The sequence below is a fragment of the Chrysemys picta genome, chromosome 1 (genome assembly GCF_011386835.1).
Source record: "Chrysemys picta bellii isolate R12L10 chromosome 1, ASM1138683v2, whole genome shotgun sequence".
In the NCBI taxonomy this organism is placed as follows: Eukaryota; Metazoa; Chordata; order Testudines; family Emydidae; genus Chrysemys; species Chrysemys picta.
Window position 1 is genome coordinate 163,774,084 of NC_088791.1, and position 19,723 is coordinate 163,793,806.

A 19,723-nucleotide genomic window follows, 5' to 3' on the forward strand; every position below is an offset into this window, starting at 1 on the left:
CCTCAGTTAAGCAACAGATTTCTGATGGCCCCTTTAAGTGATCGACAGGTTCGGTCTTGAGTACCATTTGTCCCTGTTTAGTTCCTACATTTCACAAAATATCTATCAGCTTTAGCCCTTCTCCTCAATCTCCTACGCCAATCTTTGAACATAAATGGATATTGAACCTACCTCTTTTTTGGTAGGCAGTTCCCCATCCTTTCAAAGAATCTCAGCAGCTCTGGAAAGCAGGTAGTTTCTTCTTTTGGATTCCTGTTTTAGTTGTTTTAGTTGTTTTTCTACCTGGAGTTTTGTGAATCAAAAACCTAACAGGCAGGTGGACTCAGTATCTGACACCATCTGCACGCGCACCCAAATTCAACATACCAAATCTCCACTGCAGATAATCTCTCTTGACAAGTGGGGGTGTGGACAGGAAGACAGTGGGAGGAATTACTGCTGTCACTTCCTGAGATGCTGGAATGAGAGAGAAGCCAGTTTGTTCCTCATGGCCTCTACCTCAAACGAGGAGAAGTTGAGTTGTTACTGGGATGTGAAAGTAAAACATCGCTGCTGGGTTTCTTACCAAGCAGACAGAAACCACAGTCTCTGGTTAACCAGCTTTTCTTAGAACAAAAGTTAGTTTAAATAATAATAAAAAAAAGGCAACAAAAACCAAAACCCAACATCAATACTGAATCTTGGATATATTTCATTTTTGTTTTCTTTTTATGATTCCGTTAGGACAGCAGCACAAAAACTCTCTTTGCTTTTATTTGCTTAGAGCCAATGGAGTTACAAGAAAGAATGAGACCTCTGAAGAATGGAGGAACCTGAAACAAAATCTGTCCGAGGGGAGAATTCAGGGACCCAGTGCTTCTTAAATAAGCCGTTATTACATAGATATATTGTTGGGGGGGGGGGGGGAAGGGGAGGTACGCTGATAAGACACCAATGGTGATGCAATAGGCATGAAGCATTGCAGCAAGGTCACCTGAAATGCAGGTCTAACTAGCAGGCAGTGGTTAACCAAAGAACTGACTTTGTCTAGAGATGATTTCACAGCACAGGCTGCAGGGTGCACACTTGTGGCTTTACAGGTGGACATGTTGCGCTGTGAGAGGTGTGGCAGCTAAGCAACTTCTCTCTTTGTCTTTATTTACGTTACACTTGCTAACTGTGTGTTAACACCTGTTAATTAAGACTGTAAATTGTAGCCTACTGTGACAGAGGGTTGTCACAGTTCACGCTCCCTGGTAGCATGGCATGGTTCTACAGGCACCCACCCCTCCATTCCCTCCAGATCCTTGCAATAATAGTTCAGTTCCTCCTTGTGGGATTTTATTTATTACGCCTTTCCAAAATACAGACACTTCGGTCTCCTTATCCTGGTCATGCTGTAGGTCTCCAAATCCCAGCATGGATTTAGAGGGATTACTATGATACTACAGGTGCTTGCACACATTGGGTCTACCAACAATTAAGCATGACATCAAGGACCTTCATTTGGATACAGGATTCTTCACTTCTTCCTGTCCCAAGCTGTTGTATGGGTTTGCAGTTAAATGGATGTTGCGCCTCGCTCTAGGAATGGCTGAAATTCTGTGGTGGATGAAGTGAGAGCCTTGTTTTGAGTCCAGGTTATTGGCAGCTCCTTGAAACAAGGCAATGAAAACCCATAACTCTCTGCTTCATGAAACATGTCTATGCTGTACGGGTACAAGAACTGAGCCTATAATGTATTTGAATGTGGCTATTTGTTCGGAGAACAGATTGTGATTTTTTCCTGAAGTTATTCGTTCTACAATATTTTTCAGCAGTTTCATTCATGGCCTGGGTTGCTTCGATGGGATGGTTCACATGAATCCCACGGCATTGTTACTGTTCCAAGACTGGGTGAGAATAAGTCTGAAGTCTTCTGTTGAGTTACTTTGAACTGGAGAGAGAATCTAGGTCATTATTAAAAGGATTAGAATGTTTAACTGCATATTAAGTTAGGATAGCAATAAGAGTCAACATGTTGTTTCTCACATAGTGGCCACTGTCAAACCCTTAAAGCTTTGCCTTTGCCAAGTTAGTACCACAGTATTCCAATGAATTAGGCTTCTTTGTACCAGTATAAGGAATAGAGTAAATCAGTGTTGTAATAAAACAAACAAACAAAAACAGTCCAGCTACAATATCTATCCTTTACCATGATGTTGAATGGTTATTTTTATTCTCCCACAAAAGTTTATTTACTCTGGGTGAATAAAATTTTGTGAGGCACTGACGGCGGAAACTATGTATTTGGGTTGTTATTACTACTGCAAGTCAGGGGGTTCCAGCACCTATGCTTCCTGCAAATAACAATTCAAACTCTGAATGGTGACCTTGGCAGAGTTTTAACACATAATAAAATGAAGTTCCTGTTTTGATCACTGGATGGTGCAGTTCAACTGGAGAAGTGTCAGTTAAATATTATAATATTATAATTGTATAACACTACTAATTGAAGAAACTTAGTTAGCTAAGCCTGAAATGAATTTGGGCTTTTCTCTCTACAGAGCTGTATCCCATTAGTGAAAAATGTGGGAGCTAAGGCCAGACCTGATGTAAGTGCATGCAGATTCTTTGACGTCAATGGAGCTGTGCTGGCTTAACACAGGTATGAGAAATTCTGACGCCTTGAAACATTACAAGTTTGATATTTTGTCAACTACTGAATTCACCTGTTCAGAACCACAAGTTTTTCCTGTCACTTGGGATCAGTATCCCAATGTTTCATTCTGCAGCTAAAGCTATCTGAATTTCTAGCATCTGGAAAACTGTTCTTGTGAGATTTCCAGCACAGTCTTTCTTCAATTTCAAGTACTTAATATTTTTTGTCGGGCCAGAAACACTGCACAGGGAGAACAGTTTCCTAGCAGGAATCAAGCAGCAGAATGGGCCACTGAAAATGATAAATGTAAAAAAAATAATAAACCACACTGTCAGGGTCTCCTTATTTAAAAAGAAAAAAGGAAGTATGAAGGCATGAAGTGATTCAGGTTTCATTTAAAGTGGCAATGAAATATAGAGAAAATGGTTCCTTCTTAAATCCAGGCCAGATTACTTGTAGCAGTGTGATATGTTTGCTTTACAAAGACACCGTAGGGAGCATATTTAGGTATTCATAAAACAAGCAGCCTATTCAAACCCACAATAAAAATGTTTTTTCTAATCATATAGAATACTGATACTTAACCCTTTACATTCTTTGAGCATTAATGAATTAATCCTCAGAGTGAGAGCTGAGAGAACAACAGGAAATGTTTTTGTGAACCTTTTTGAGAATTTGGAATAATATTTTGATTTGGGCCTGCTGTTTTTGTTTGCCTTTCACAAATATTTGTGCAACTCAAGGATTGTTTGAATATTCATACAAGGACCATAAATTTCAGGCCCGCATCTAAGATTTGCTTAATAAAAAAAACAATTTTTTGTGTGTGCCATACACTTCATAAAAGGTCATCCAGTCAGGAAACCGAAACAACACCATGGGATTCAGGTAACAATTGAAGTTTAAGAAGCAAATTCTGAATAGAGAGTAGCTGAGTGAACTCTCACTTCAGGCTGTTTGTGAGCAATCTACAGGCTAAGATTTGCTGACTTAAGCTACGAAGAATTTGCATTATCAACAAATTAATACAAATAATTATCTGTTTACAGACAATTGACAGTGAGAATAGTGGACTAAACTAACCAAATGAAGAGAACTCTAAGCTCTACTCACAACATCCAATGATGTAGGTTTATTACTCCTGTTGCACAGATGAGGAAATTGAGGCACAGAGAGAATAAGAGACTTGTTTAACACCATCCAGAAAATCAGTGGCAGGCCTTGAATTAAAATTTGGGAGTACCTAGTTGCCAGCCATATGGTCAGTCTACTAGACCATGCTGCCTCTCTTAAGTTTTTACTATCTTTTATGTGTGTCCTGAACCATTAAAAATTAGAATAAGAACTATGGCCAGAATTGTCAAAAGGGCATGGGACCCACAATTACAAGCGTGTGAACCAAAAAATGAAAAAAAAAATCATTTTGAGTAAAATGAAACATTTTATTTTAATTGAAACTGAACATTTTGTTTGGCTTTTGAGTTTAATATTTATACAAAATTGCAATAAAAATCCTGAACAAAAAGTGGCATTTTCTTTTTGAAAATGTGAAAATGAAACATTTTGATTTTTTTCTGATTTATTTTTACTTAATTTAATTTAATTTTTTTTAACCAAAATTAGTCAGTCAATTTGACACAAATTTGCGAAATATTTTGGTCAACCCCAAACTGCATTTTTCAGCCAAGAAAATGTTTTGGACAAAAAAATTCACCCAGCTCTACCCACAATCTATACCACATTGTCAAGAGTTTGGCATCCACTGTGTTATGTTGAAATCTGTTGTATGAGCACTTAGGAAATTCTGGCTTTTTTCTTTAGGTGCCTGCGTGGGGGCAGAGCTCTTTTGAAAATCTGACCCTGAGCTTTTCTGAAAGTCTATTATTCTGTCTTCAGGATTTTTCAGAAAGTATTACACAGAGTTAAACTTCAGGGCTATTGTATATAAAACTCTGATAAGTAGGTGCCAGTAGTTGACTTTCAAAATTCAAAGAAACAGTGCCATACAATTTTGTAGTAAACAAATATAATGTACACAGAAAATGTTATAAACAGTATTTGGAATATTCACCAGTGTTCAGTATTCACCAGTTCTCTTAGTTGCCAACTCTCATGACGATTTTGAGTGACTGGATTTTGGCAGGGGCTAGAGCCCATCTGACAATGACATGAGACACTCCAGACCCCAGGAGAATTTGAGCCATGCTGGGGAGCAAACCCCCTCTGAATGGCTGCTTGCCCTACTTGCCAGCTTCCTGGGCCAAAGCAACCAATCAGCAGCTACAGGCAGAGCACTCTTCCTCTCCTCAGCAACCTGACGCCATTCTCATGGGTGAGGGGGAGCAGAACAGCTCCTCTGTCTCCTCTCCCACTCTCTCCCCCCACCCCCGTGAGCAACAGGGATGGGATGGCGCCTCTGCTCCTCCCACCTTGTAACACCCGGCCTTTAAAGGGGAGTGAGAGACCCTGCTGTATCGCCCAGGCGTGGTAGGCTAGGGATGGGGGTGTGAAGAGCCTAGGAGGAGCAGAGGTGAGGCTGGGGACAGACCCGAACCAAAGACTGGAGAGACAGGATTGTGTGCTAGGCAGAAAACAGACAAATGTGGGGTTGAGCGCTTCTGCAGTGGGGGCCAAAATCACCTTAACCCAATAAATTTGAGGGAAGGGACAGCATTAATTTTCAAAGGGAGGGGAGGAGGAATTGGAATATCAATGGACAGGCCAAAAAACACAAGATCATCTTTTTTGAGTTTGGCAATACTTCCTGCAACACCCCTGCTATTCCCATTCACCTTAATCCTGATTTCTGACAAACCCTCTCTTTTGTCTTTTTAACTCTCACTCTGCTCTGTCCATACATCTCCTTCAAGATTGACACTATACTCGGCTATCCCAGCCCATGTTTCTCCTCTGTAGACACTCATGTAGAATTATGGAGTGTTGGGACCGTGTTGGAGACCTTCAGAATAATATTCCTTGTTATCAACCGGCAGATTGAAAATTAGATCCTCCAACATACATCTGCTCATGTGACATCTAAGCTTTCCCTTTCCCAATATCCCATCTTTTGGTTCTCCTTTATTTGTAGCCAGATGAACACACATACACAACTGCATTTACCTTTAAATTTCCATGAGTGCAGATGAAAAATCATCCATATTAGCTGCCAATACTTGTTTTTCTGAATTACAAAGCAGCAGTAGTCATCAATCTATCCAGGTTTCAGTGGGAATTTCTCATAACTGCTCTGCAGAAGGAAATGTATTGGTATCGCAGGGGGAAGAGTCTAATTATATAACTTACAGTAGATGACGATTTGGCCTGTCCCTAAAGGGAGTAGTGTATAAAAAGGGAAGTTCAGCACTGAATGCCTTCTGTTGCCTGCTCATCTGGTTGATCTCACAGCTGAGATGATATTCACATGCATTTTCTTCTCTTGGATCTGGGCGATGGCAGCAGGTAAATTTTCTATTCTTTGGCTAAAATTGTATGTGAAACTTTGTTGACCAAACATCCTGCTAACCTGGTGATGTACAGCTCTTATAAGATCTTTGCAGAAGGCCTTGCTCCTCATTTACCACCCCCTGATTAACACCATCAATGATATAACACTTCTGGCCAGACATAGCTGTTTTGTACTTGGTGACATGACCTTGATAGAAGTTGAAATGAGCTTGATAATGCTTCCTCTACTGCCACTGCATTATTCATGTTTCTAATTTATGGATAGTGTCTTTAGTTTGATATAAAAGGAGTGTATCCATTAGCTCGAGGCATGTGTACATATTTATTTTAAAACTACAATAAAGCAAATGAGCCACCTAAACTGCGACTTGCTTTCAGTTTACGTTACGACAGAGATTTTTGGTTATGCAGTGTAAATGGATTCCTTCTGGTCAGGATGGGGTCGTCTGTAATGACTGACATACAGGCTACTTGATCCTTGCCACGCCGCCCTGTGTGAAGGAAATATAGCCACATCGTATTGTGGGACAACCTTCTACCTCTTCAAGAACACTATATGTAGTTTCTCATGCTAAAGCAGCAGTTAATGTATAAAACACTATTTTCAATGCGGTGCCTGTTGTTGCTGGCATCTTTCTTCACATGCTGGGGTACGGTCCACATACTGATGTAAACCAACCAAGTAATGTTAACTTCGGCTGTGTGAGAAAATTGGTGTTGAGTGAAAGATTAAGACTGGAAATCTCTCATTTGTCGCCTTAATGGCATTTCAACCTGCTTCTATTCATTTAAAGAGAAGGAGGACAATAATTTTTCATGGAGAGCTTCTCTCCCATGATTCTCTGGCTTAGAGAGACAGGTTTTCATGGGCATGTCCCCTTCTAGCTGATAAGTCACCAATACTGATTCTCGGAATATTTTATTCTATGAGCCGCCAGAAAGGGCTCTGAAGGTAGCTAGTGGTCCATGGACTGTGGTTGGAAAATAAGTTATAATTGAAGTATTCACTCTAAACTTCAGTCTGACTTGACCTAACCTTTCTGGTCTCTGATAGATGTGTATGTAGGGGATGACAAAATGTGTGTTAAAGGCAAGGTGGGGGGCTAGGGCTTTATTAATTCCCTTTCAATTGGACAGATGTCCATAGGGTCCAGAAATCATTAGTATAGTGGAGCTGCTCATTAGCTTAAGAGTAAGTGTTGTGTGAGTATTTAATATAGATCGAGCAGACAAATGTCTTCATCAGAAATAACATAATTGCCCTTGTTCTTTTGATCTGAACTGGCTTTCTTGCTGGAAACTTTAGCAGACAGGCCAAGGATTGAATGGGCTGGAAGAGTTGCTTTATTTGTCATGGTGAAGTTTAATGTCCCAGTGTGATTCACAGAGAATCTCTTTATGGAAGGTCTGAAGGCAAAGCATGCTAAGAATTCTCACTCAGAAGTTGCAGAGGGGTGTTGCCTTGGTAAATAATGGAATCTCTGTTTAGAATGTGCCATGAGTGGATGAAAGGGAATCTCAAAATTATGTGTCTGGTCTGCCCACAGGCTCAGTGCAGGTAGTTCATAGGAAGGTCCAATCGTCCAAGACCGGAGAAAATGTTACTTTCCAATGCCAGCTTGTCATGGATCATGAAGTGCTGCAAGTCACCTGGCAGAAGGAGAGTGGAGAGGGCAAAGGCAACATAGCAACCTACAGCAGGATTAACGGCCACAGAGTCCTGGGTAACTATAGCAGCCGTGTGAACTTCACCCAGAGCGAACTGACAGTCTCTGCCATTACTGTTCATGCAGTCACCCTGCAGGATGAAGGCTGTTATAAATGTATCTTCAACACGTTTCCCATGGGATCCATCACAGGCAGGACATGCCTCAAGGTTTACGGTAAGACCCTATCACAAAGCGGGGCTTTGACCTTTCAGAAAGTCCAGCCGTTTCCTAGTTTGTGATTGTCTTTAGTGGCAGCGCTGGTTAATCTCTTTCTTTCTCGGTGGGAAGGTGACCTAATTTTCCCTTCCTCATTGGTTTTTACCTCTAAGAGGGAAGCAGTGGTGAGCAGAACTGTGTGAATAATGGATTGTTTCAATTCGCTGGCAATTAAAAAATAAAAAACAAAAAACAAAACAGTTCGGGTCAAACCAAATTTTTTTTTTGGCAAATTGTAAAGTAAAAACAACAGTTCATTTGGGGTCAAACAAAAAGTTTAGTTTTGACAACATGTAAATGTTTTGTTTAAAATTTGACCATTTTAAAATGTGTTTGATTGCTTTTACTAAAACAAAAGGTAATGTTGACACAGTCATTTTGAACTGAAAAACCAGGTTTTGTTTAGAAAGTCAAAACAAAAGATTCAGATTTTTAAAGGTGGTTTTTGTTCATTAGTTTGTTGTTTTTTTGTTTTTTACTGAAACACTTCTGGAAAACTGAAGGAAGAAAAAATGTGGAGGAGTAGAAGGGGCTGGGAAGAAAGGCTTTCATCTTTCTGGGAAGGAAACAAGTGGACCCATGACTAATTCCTAAACCTAAAGAGACAAATTATGGGAAGAAATCAATTTTAATGTTAGGTAGAAGGGAGGGAAATGTGCTTTTAAAATTACTGGCTTGTTTGCTACAGGAGACCATTAATTATGCACAAATATCTTTTCTATTTATCTTGTAAACTCAGGAATGGAGGCCCTGCCCATCCAAGTCCTTTCTCCTACCATTCAAACCAGGGCGGATTTTCTTCAGAGCACTCAACCCTATATTCTATGTTGCTCTGATCTGCCTGTTAGCAAACTTCTCCTTTTGAAAAGTATTTATTTTCTGTTAATGCACGTGCTCTCAGGAGCATTTGTTTCTGTGGTTTCGGTCATAATGTATACAGTGAAACCTCACCATTGTTCACTTCTCTAATTGACAAACATCAGTGTTTGGAGTTTCTGAGCAGTATCTGGTGGTTTTGAACAAAAATCTACTGGCTGAATGTTGTTGTTTGGTCTCATATGAGCGAGATGTCTTTGTTTTTAACATGATACTGCTACTTTTACATAAATGGTGAAGGGTTGTTATGAATAAATTAAACAATACTGGTTAAAATGGATGATGGTGGGTCTTGCCATATGGAATTAGACTAATAGCCCTTCCATGGTAGCTGGTAGCAGATTCTTCAGAAGAAGGTATAAAATCCATATATGCAACAATTGCATCATAATATGCGTTTGGGTTAGGAGAAATCTCCCCACAAGCACTTAGTGGTTGGTTTGTGAACCATGAGAGTTGATATCCCTTTAAAATCTTAATTTTATTATTGTGTAACTGAGGAAACTTTTATATCAGGAAGTGACCAGAGATGTCTTAATTATGTGGGTGCCAAATGCTAATTATAGTTTGGGGATAATTACATGTCTCATTCTTACTGGAATCCCATGTTTCCTCTTCCCCACACTAACTAAAAGCTAAGGTTTTTGTACTGTGTGAGAGAAACCAGGGCCGGCTCCAAGTTTTCTGCTGTCCCAAGCAGCAAAAAAAAAAAAAAAATGGGGCAGTGCAATCGCGCCGCTTCACTCTTCGGCGGCAGTTCGGCAGCGGGTCCTTCACTCCCTCTCTTCCTCTTTGGCGGCACTTCAGCATTTAGCAGAAGAGTGGGACTGAGGGACTCGCCAACAAATTCCTGCCAAAGATCCGGACGTGCGGCCCCAATAGCAGGCAGAGTGCCGCCCCTTTGTATTGGCCGCCCCAAGCACCTGCTTCTTTAGCTGGTGCCTGGAGCCGACCCTGAGAGACACAGGCCGTGGCTTCAAAACGCTGCTGTGGGAGCGCGCCTGCGACAGCGCTTTGAAGTGCTAGTGTGATCGCGCGCCAGTGCTGGGAGAAAGCTCTCCCAGCGCTGCAGATACTCCACCTCCACTAGGGGATTAGCTGGGGCACTGTTTACACTGGTGCTTTCCAGTGCTGTAACTTGCTGTGCTCAGGGGGGTGTTTTTTCACTCCCCTGAGCGAGAAAGTTGCAGCGCTGTAAAGCGCCAGTGTAGCCAAGCCCACAGTCTGAGGGCCAGAGGTCGCACTCAAGTACAGGAAAGGCAAATTCTGCTCCCATGGAAATGATGGCTTTAATGATTGAAATATAATGGGTGGAACTGCTGAATCAGATCCCAAATGCATTAACTTGGCTCTTTGTTCTCTAGTGAATGGATTGAATTCTGTAAAGTTTACTGCATGTGGGTCTTTCAGATGAAACTGTAAAAGCCCAGGTCCTGACTGACATGTGGGTGTTAAGATGTGGGTGTTAAGATCCCAACATGTGGGTGTTAAGATCCCAAGGCGTTCTTGATAAGAGCAGGGATTTGTCCTGATACTGGTGGCCAAAATTCTTTCTCTCCTCACACTCCTGTATGTAAACCTTACAGTTATCATCTGCTACAGAAAGAGCTGCATTTCTGAGGAGCTTTTTGTATCCAATAGAGTTTATAAAGTACTTAGGGATCCCGTAGGGTGAGATAACAACTTCTAATTTAAAAAAATAGCAGTAGGGATTGTGTTATCCTGGTTGGTGGGACTTCACCCTCACAGAGTAAATATTGTTCTACATCACTCACTTGCCCACCCTCTGAAGGAAGAGGGGTTTGAGGCTAAAACAGCAGGTGACTGTATTAAAAAAGATGTTGGAAAAAACTCTAGTTATGTTCATAGGGCCACTGATCTAGGGCAGGCAAATACTGGCTATTGTCCACGCAGTTTACAAGAACACTTAATAATTCCAGACAGGAACAGGCCAGGGAGTGGTTTGTTTTAAATGTTTAAACTTTCTAGGTGCTCGAATAGGACTGTAAGACGTCTCCTTATCAGGGATGTTAATTATTGATGGACCATACACACAAGAATCTTATCATTGTTTAATACATAAGGCAAACGTACCTTTTCTGAAATATATAAAATAAGATTTAGCATTTGGATGGATTCCAGATCATATCCTAAGATCTTTTCCCCTTGTTTCATATCCAGTGCTATCCTCAAAAAATATTTTGCGCACTCTTTCCAAATAGATTACAAATCGTTTTCCCCAGCACAGGCACCTCATTTTGCATAATTCATTTGTCTCTGTCTCAAAGCTACTTAAAGCCCTGATTTATGTATTTATTCTTATTGCTATTAATTGGGGGTTAACATGTTTAAAAAGGTGTGTGTGGGGGGGGAGAGTATTCCTACTCTCTAGGGACATGATATGAGAATGGCTCCAAAGGCTTTCTGAAACCCTCAGTCACTCACAGCAAGGTTCAAATCAATTTATGGAGATCCCAGCTTGAAATTGTCAGTTTACTTGCCCTGGAGGGGTTGGTGGGGATTACAAGGGAGTTTACCTTCTAGTGATTACCCGGCAGTTATGACCTTTATATTTCATATATGCGTTATTTCCCGTGTTGCCACCGTAACTTCTTTCTACCTGTTTAAGGGAAGTGAAGTCAAATCAGGTGGTGTATACCATACATGCAGGAAGCATAGATATGGGGGAATGGATAGGTTTTCAGGTGGGAATTTCAAAGCTGCCTTGCTAAAACAGGAGGGAGAAACCTTGTGAAAATGGTAGTGTGTAGGAGACACTTCCTTAGTTTAAAAAACGTCCAAGCATCCCCTCCAACATGTTTTTTATTACATGATCTCTTTCAGAATTAAAGATCTACAAAATATTACTAAAGAAGAGTAAATAGAAGTTGCTGAAGATTAAATCTGAGGGAGAGAAACAATTGTTAACTAGTGGCTAGTTTAGGGAGAATCAAGATTGGCCAGTTTACAGAATCCTTTAGAAATTTGTTCCCATGTATCTAGATATGTTATAAATAGCTTACACATAGCTGGCACCAGTCCTCTGAAGGTCTCAAAGCACAGTGGATAAGTACTATCCCTATTTCATAGATGAAGAAAGTGAGGTGCAAAGAAATTGAGTTACTTGCCAAAGGCCATGCAGTGAGTCAATGGCAGAGGCACTCCCAATTCCTGTTTACAGCCACTAGATACAATTGTAAGCCCTAAAATAAGACCCAGTCCTGCTCTCATTTGAAGTCAGTTGCAAATCTTCCACTGACTTCAGTGGGATCAGGGACAAGCCCTTAGAGTAGATCGTATTCTTTATATCTGAGTGTCCTTTTTATTATTTAATAATAGACAAAAAAATTAAATATAACCAAGTTATTAAGTGTTAGTAAAGATGAATGAAACATTTTTCATCCTCTGTATATTCGAGTTGGAGAGCTAATTAGGCAGAGAATTGGTGAGATCAGCTGTATAGGTCTTCTGTAATGATCACTCTTTGTTCTAATATGGGTAGGCAGAGGACGGTCTAGTCAGAATTGGAAGGAAATGAGATTTGGGACAATAGTTCTATTCCATGCTGCCATTTACTCGTATGTCTACACAGGAAAAAAGTACCCGTGGCGGCGAGTCTCCGAGCCTGGCTCTACAGACTCAAGTTCGCGCTATGGCACTAAAATTGGCCGTGTAGACTTCCCTTCCCCTTCCTGAGGCGCCAGAGCTCGAGCTCCAGCCTGAGCCGTAATGCCTAGGCAGCTATTTGTAGCGCCGTAGTGTGAGTCTGAGTCCACAGCCTGAGGCTGTGAAACTTGCTGCCACCTTATTTTGCTGCTGTGTAGATGTATGTGACTTTAGGCAAGCTCCGATACCTCTGTGCCTCAGCGACTGCTCTGTGAGCTGAAGACAGTCACGCCTACCTGACTTGGTAAAATGATTTGAAATGGGAGGTGCCATATAAGTGCCATGTATTCTTATACATTCTTGTAAATGATTCTTTGCTGATGCTCCACTAAAGCCCTCCCAGTGGAACGTTGCAGGAAACATTGGCCCTTGTGATCTGTGTAGGCTTTGCTTCACTGTTTCTGGATGTCACAATCCAGTATTTGAAGCCGATGCAGTGGGCGGAGGTAGTCAAAAGCTGTTATTTTTACGTACCCTGTGAAAAAAAGAAGAAGTTCAAAGAGTTATTTGGTAACTGAAACAGAATGCTCTTTGTGAGACTGAGCCCTTCGATTTCCAGACTTACATGGGAGACTTTGAGAAGTTCCAGCTGAAATCCCCATTGGCTCTGACCCTGCAGTTTTAAGAAAAACACTATTGTAATTTATCAGCACTATCAGTTGGGTAATGTGACAGTCCCTCTCTTGATCAGTGATGCGGGGAAGTGAGAAGCTGATGGTGAAGTCTCATGAGCAAGCACAACCACAGTAAACAAATTAAGTATGACTTGGAAAAACTACTTATGCCATACAATCTAATGTACGTGAAATTAATTGTAGGGATAGAGACATAAGATAAAAAATAGGATCAGCTTAGTGTTCCCCTCCAGAATGTCTCTGTCTCCAGCTCTGAGTATGGAGTGACTGTAGCCTCTCCCTTATTAAGGTTGCCACATGATGTCCTAGTTTTGCCCTCCTACCACTATGGTTTGGAAAGTTCATCCAGTCTTGTCAGGTTCATATTGAATGGTACGGGTATCTGCAGGAGGCAATATAAACTTGGCTGATCCCACACTTTCCTTTAAGTTACTTTCTTGTCTGTTCCATGAATATGAATTTTTAAGAATAATATCGTCATTTACCTGTGCAAGAGGAAGCAATGGTTTATAAAACACTCAGAAACCTGGGAATTTCCAAAAATAAAAATGTTTGTTTAAAAATTGGTACAGTTGCTAACGATGACAATGAAGTTATCGATCACATCACTCACAAGCACAACACTTCGAAGTTAGGTAATGAATAGTTCATCACAGCATAAAAGTTGCATTGCCCACAGCAGAACTCTTGGCTCTGACTCAAATTAAATTAGAGCTGCTGCGGCTGCAATTACATAATACTCTGGTCAAGATTTTCAAAAATAGGTGGCTACATTTGGGCTCCTAATCCCATATTTAGGCTCTAACCCTGCACAGATGCATCACTTACATGGGTGGCCGCACCGAACGTCATGGAACTATTCACATGGGGGTGAAGTTACATGCCCGCATAAGCCTTGGCAGCATGGGGGAATCTGAATCAGTGAATTGGTTTTCACCAGTGCTGAGCACCTATCAGCTCCTGTTGAAGTTAATGGAAGCTGCTGCACGCTCACTCAGCACTGGTGAAAACCAAGCCCCTTAGGTTTCTAAATCCATATTTAGCCACCTAACTTCAGGAACCCATTTTTGTAAATCTTGTCCTTAATAATAATAATAATTAATAATAATTAATAATCTCTAAATGTAAACACACCCTAAATGTCATGTAAAAGAAACGGGGAAAAAATGTGCACATTCATGACATACACTGATCAGCTGCGGGTACATGACCACATAAATACGCAGTAAATGTTGTCATACATTGACTGGAAGTTGTCTGTGTGGGGAAGCTTGCACTACTTCTGTATAAACAGAGAACTTCAGTTGCAGGGCTGAGAGCCCCAGAATCTTTCATCTAGCAGTAATTCCCCTTAAAAAATTAAACAGAAAAGAAATAGAAATCTGGCCGAATGGAGCTGATCACTAATTTTAGAGCTATCTGATTTCTTACTTGCCAAGGACACCCCCTGCTGCTTTTTACCAACTCTTTAGCACTATTGTTGAAATCTGATAATGATGTTACTGGGACTTGGTCTGTGACACCCATGTTTCTACACTCCCTGCCTCTGATTTGGCTGCTTTCTTCTATGATGAATGTGGGAATTTTGCTAATATTTTTATTATTCCTATGCATGCTTCAGATTCCCTCTGTGGTTTGAATTGCTATGTACCGAGCACAAAGAGTTTACTTTTGAGGCAGCGCAGAAGATATGAGATGTTGGGTCACCTAACTGTCTGGGGTGGTCATTTAAGGACAGGCTGAAACCGGCCCATATTAGTGGAGGATCCAGGAAAAAATGTGGATAGATAGAAGCTCTTACCCGTGAGACAGACAGACAGACAGACTGAGAGAGGGAGAGACAGAGCCAAGATGGCTTCTACAGCAGCTTGGCTGGTTAGAGCCCTGACACTGGCCAGTCTAAACTCTGTGTTGGCCTTTGCATCTCTGTACTAACTAACTATAGGACCTGGTAACGCTGTGTTCCAGTTGGCTAACAAACCCCACTCTGTTTCGGAAAGGCTGCCTGAGATCACTGCAAATACTAGCTGAGGTGCATTGATCCCAGAAGAGGACAAAAAGACTCCTCTTCAGAGACCATCTCAATTGGACTTGCGAAGCAGAGCTCATGGTGTGAAACAGGCGTGCTGGAGCCCAGAGGCTCAGGCTATGTCTACACTAGAAACGAGACAGTGGCACAGCTGGAGCAATGCAGCTATAGAGCTGTAGTGTACACACAATACAGTGACAGAAAGGGTTTTTCCTTCCCCGTAGTAAATCCGCTGCTCTGAAAGGCTGTCTACACTGGGGCTTAGGTTAGTTTAACTATGTCTCTCGGAGGTGTGAATTTTTCACACACTGGAGCAATGGAGTTGGACTGACCTAACTTTCCTTGTGTGGACCAACCCTCAGCCTTGGAGCCATTGAGGCTGCGTAGGATACCCTTAAGGAAGAGTGGGATCCCCCTGGAAGTCTGACGCACTGAAGGGGTTTCTCTAAGGGATTGTTTAAAAGCTATGGCATAGCGCAGATCCTGTGCCTCCATGACTACTTCATTTTGGCATCATTGTCTGACGTTTTGAAAGTCCACGTGTCATATGCTGGGCCCTGTCAGGTTGAGACGACAGACAGCACTGAGCAGTAAAACCAAATGCCATGCTTGTTCTCTTCAGTCAACACAGACATAGGCACCAAGTTCCTCTTTGCTGAAGCATGCTCATTAAGCTACCGTAGTGAGAGAGCTGCAAGTGTTATTAATGGGTTTTCCTTCTTGTGCTTAACAGCAATATCGGAGCCCAGACTGGAGGCCAAGCTTGTGTCCAGTCCAGACAGTGGTGAGGAGAAGGTGCTGGAAATAAGCTGCTCAGTAACAGGGAAACCAGCTCCAATGATCAGCTGGAACCTGTCCCATCGCCTTCAACAGGAGCCGGGACAGTATCTCATCAATCACTCAGACCAGACTGTGACTGTTATCAGCAATTTCACACATATCCCCTCCAGGATTCACTGGGAGAACCCAGCTGGCTGTGTGATCCAACATCCGCTCCTAAACCTGACGCTGACTCTGTCCAAGGATGGGCAGGTCCAGGGTGAGTGTGAGCTTGGTGTGGGGAAGAGGAAAAAGGAAGCTGTGTCCTCTGATACAGGAGGGAGAAGAGAAAGAGACAGTTCAAAGGAGGGGAGCCAAGGGCAGAGGAAAGGGAGGTGACCCCAGAAAAGCTGGAAGAGAATGATGGAACTCTTGGTGCAGGATGGAGAGAGGACAAGGATCTTTGGGGCAGCTGAGAGAAGTGGGGAGGTGGGTCTGGTACACATGGGAGAGAGAGAAGAGTTACTGGTGCTGACGCTCACCTAATACCAGGCCACAGAAATAAAATGGCCCCCATAAAAACCTTGGGCACAAACTGTTATGTATATAAACAGTGCATGAGGCCCTGGTGAAAGGAATTTTGTTTGGAAGTGCCCCTCGTATATGCCGCTGCATGTGGCCTCTCTCCCTTCTCTGTCAGACCCCTGTACCCATAGCCTTTCCTTTTCCTTCTTTCCCTTGGAGAATGATGGAGTATCTGACAGATAGTGGCAGCCCATGTTAAAGGCTTGCTGATTTTCTCTACAGGCCAATCAGCAACAGTCGACACTGTAACAATCTACGTATTGGTTGCTTTGATTCCCTTGGGGCTCTTGTTCATCTGCTTCTGCATCTTGAAGCGAAAACACCAAATGGATAGAAACAAAGCTGATCTATGTTGGGTGAGTCTTCCCAAAATACCTCTCCGGGGGCTAGTCTGTGCTCGTAAATACATCCATGGCTGCTACACACTGGACCCAGACTTTAAACATTGGGCTTGTTAATAGTTGTCAAACTGGCCTCTTAGTGTTTTGTGATTCCTGTTTAAAAATATGACAATGCTGCTGTAACACAATCAAACTCAGGCTTCATTCTTCGAAGTCACAGGGTTCTTCTGATCCTGATAGTACAGGCACCTGTAATACAGAGCAGAGAGAGACTCAGGGGTCTGCAGGGAACAGGGCTCAAACTAAAATGGCTCAAAAACAGTTTAACATGGCTGAACAACTTGATTAAATAGCCTAATAACTGTAAGCCACGTGGCCTAAGCCTTTTGGCTCCTTTACAGGGCTCTGTGTCCATGGCTTGGCTTAACGCAGAGTTAAACAACAAACTGAAACTGTGTTTCTGTAGCCACATATTCCTAATACTTTGAACCATTTTATATTCAGGCAATAAATGTTTTAAAACTATTGAAACCATAAACTTATAGTACACACCTGTAATGCAGAGCAGAAGGTGACTCAGAGATCTGTAAGAAATAGGGCTCAGATTAAAATAGCAGCCCCTATACCCGAGCCAGGGTAGGGAGTACCTAGAAATTACCCCATCTATTTGTGTGCGTGTGGCAGAGAGAGGTGTGGGGAGGTAGGTCCAAAAATTCAACCACTGTGCAAATTTCACTATCAATGGAAAATCATAGCACTTCCTTTTGTGCATGCCTTACACTGCTACTTAGTTATTGCCTATTACCATTCATTTTTATATCTAAGCATTTTGAAAAGGGAGGGTGAATATCATTACCTCCATTTTCAGGTGGGAAACTGAGGCACAGAAAACGTTAAGTGACTTTCCAGAGGTCATCCAGATCTGACTCTGTCCGTATCCACCCGTCTATGATGCCTATCTTGGTGGAAGTAGTGTTTTGAGAAACAAAAATGGAAATGGTTTAGTCTGATTTACAGTATGGTCCTTAAACAGTTTTCAGTACAAGATCAGGAGAACCACTGCTGGAAAATACTTTTAGCAACAGCTCAACATTGTAGAGAAAGCAGCACTGTGCAGAGAGGCTAAGATTAAAGATCATTTGTGGAGGCTGTACTGCTCTAATCTCTGGAGTCCCATTGGTGGAGCCATGCGGGAGAACCTTGTCCTCCATTTCTGATACAGGCAGAAGCAGTCCATCAGCACACAAGGCAGTCAGCCTTGCGCCTTACTCCAGCACTAAAATCATTCACTTTTTTAAAAAAAGCCATGTGTTTCTCTTCTGCCAGGTTCTTCCCTTATGCACCAAGGACATGAGGCATGGACAGTGCACAAAAAATGATAAACAAGGCCCTGACAAGCTTCCTCCCTTAAAAGCCCTCTTGGACAGATGAATGCCTGGTGTTGGAAGAATTTTACCGAACAGTGGTGAAATGAAAACAGTGCTGGGTTTGGATGTGTGAAACTGATGTCTAGCTGTACTTGTAACATCTCAGACTTCCACATGAATCACATTACGTGCAACTTCCCATGTTTTATACAAAAAAAAAAAAAAAGAAAACCCACAAAATATTTTTATATCTATTTATGTTTGAATAAATGAGCCAATAAGTGTAGTTGTATATAGAATGCAGTAGGTATTTATATGAGACTGTTAAATTATAGTTTTGTAGATCTGCACAATAAAATGCAGTTTTGTATTTTCTGACATCTTTGTATTATGGGTATTTTTTGTTGTTGCTTCTAATGCCACGAGCCCCAAGCCTGTTTCTTTGAGGCCTGTGGGGCTGTGCTGGATTTTATGATGCTGGGAGTCTTGAATGATCTGCGAGAGGCAGGGCTGGCTTTAGGCCAATTCCACCAATTCCCCCAAATGGGGCCCCGCGCCTAAGAGGGCCCCGCGCCCAGTGGCAGGGCCGCCGGGGGTGGGAGGGGAGAAAGAAGTGGCCGAGAATCCCTTCCCTGGCTAGAGGCTCCTTTTTAATTTTTACTCACCCGGTGGCGCTCTGGGTCTTCGGCGGCACTTCGGCAGCGGGTCCTTCACTCGCTCCAGGTCTTCGGCAGCACTTCAGCAGCAGGTCCTTCAGTGCCGCCGAAGACCCGGAGAGAGTGAAGGACCCACCGCCGAAGACTAGGAGCACTGCCCGGTGAGTACAAGCCCCACATGTTTTTTTACGTGTTTTTTCTTTTTAGTCATCCCTGCCGGGGCCCCGTCGAAACTGTTCGAATCGGGCCCCGCACTTCCTAAAGCCGGCCCTGGCGAGAGGGACTAGATAAAGCAGGAATTAACTTGGCAGTGCGTTCTCCTCTGAGAGGTGCTGCAAATACAGTGATAGAGAAAGAACACTGAGAGGAACCAGCAAAGCAGCAGCCACTGGTAACCCCCATAATAAGCTTCTGTAAGACATGGGGACTTGAACCTAAAGAGATAAACCCAGAGGCTGCAGCAGGGCCAGTAGCCACCCTGAGAGACTAGAGCCAGGAGCAGGCCCTAAGCCACGAACCGTCCGTCACGGGAAATCTGTTAACTGGCACTAATAGGATCTTGGGGCTTTTCCTCCCCTCATCCCTTCTCCATTCCCTGCAACTAACTTCCCTTTTTTCCGCAGTGTCCTGCTCTGACCACAATGGGTTTCTCCACGTGCCCTGACTCCCTTGCATCACAGTTGCAGGAAGGAGTTTGGAGTAGGGCATTGGGGGTAGATGATAAAGGGATATTTAGCCCAGCAGGGAGAGGAGGCCATGCTCCCAGTGTTCACTATGGGGACAGGACAAAGGAGGGGGA

At 42.5% G+C, this 19,723-nt stretch overlaps 1 protein-coding gene across 3 annotated transcripts in view; it reads left to right on the top strand.

Annotated features, from left to right (window-relative positions):
* The window catches only part of LOC101935494 (OX-2 membrane glycoprotein), a 32,030-nt gene extending 13,384 nt beyond the window's left edge, over positions 1–18,646 (top strand). Inside the window, exons 2-7 of one of the 3 annotated variants that reach the window (XM_065588883.1) lie at positions 1,797–1,875; positions 2,526–2,626; positions 7,633–7,968; positions 15,950–16,255; positions 16,783–16,916; positions 18,228–18,646. In XM_065588883.1, the coding sequence (XP_065444955.1) occupies positions 2,602–2,626; positions 7,633–7,968; positions 15,950–16,255; positions 16,783–16,916; positions 18,228–18,332 (906 nt within the window). In that variant the 5' untranslated portion in view covers positions 1,797–1,875; positions 2,526–2,601 and the 3' untranslated portion in view covers positions 18,333–18,646. Of the gene's footprint in view, positions 1–702; positions 2,627–7,632; positions 7,969–15,949; positions 16,256–16,782; positions 16,917–18,227 lie in introns of those variants that run through there. The other 2 variants (XM_008166617.4, XM_065588881.1) reach the window with 2 other exon arrangements.
* Positions 18,647–19,723: the final 1,077 nt, after the last annotated feature.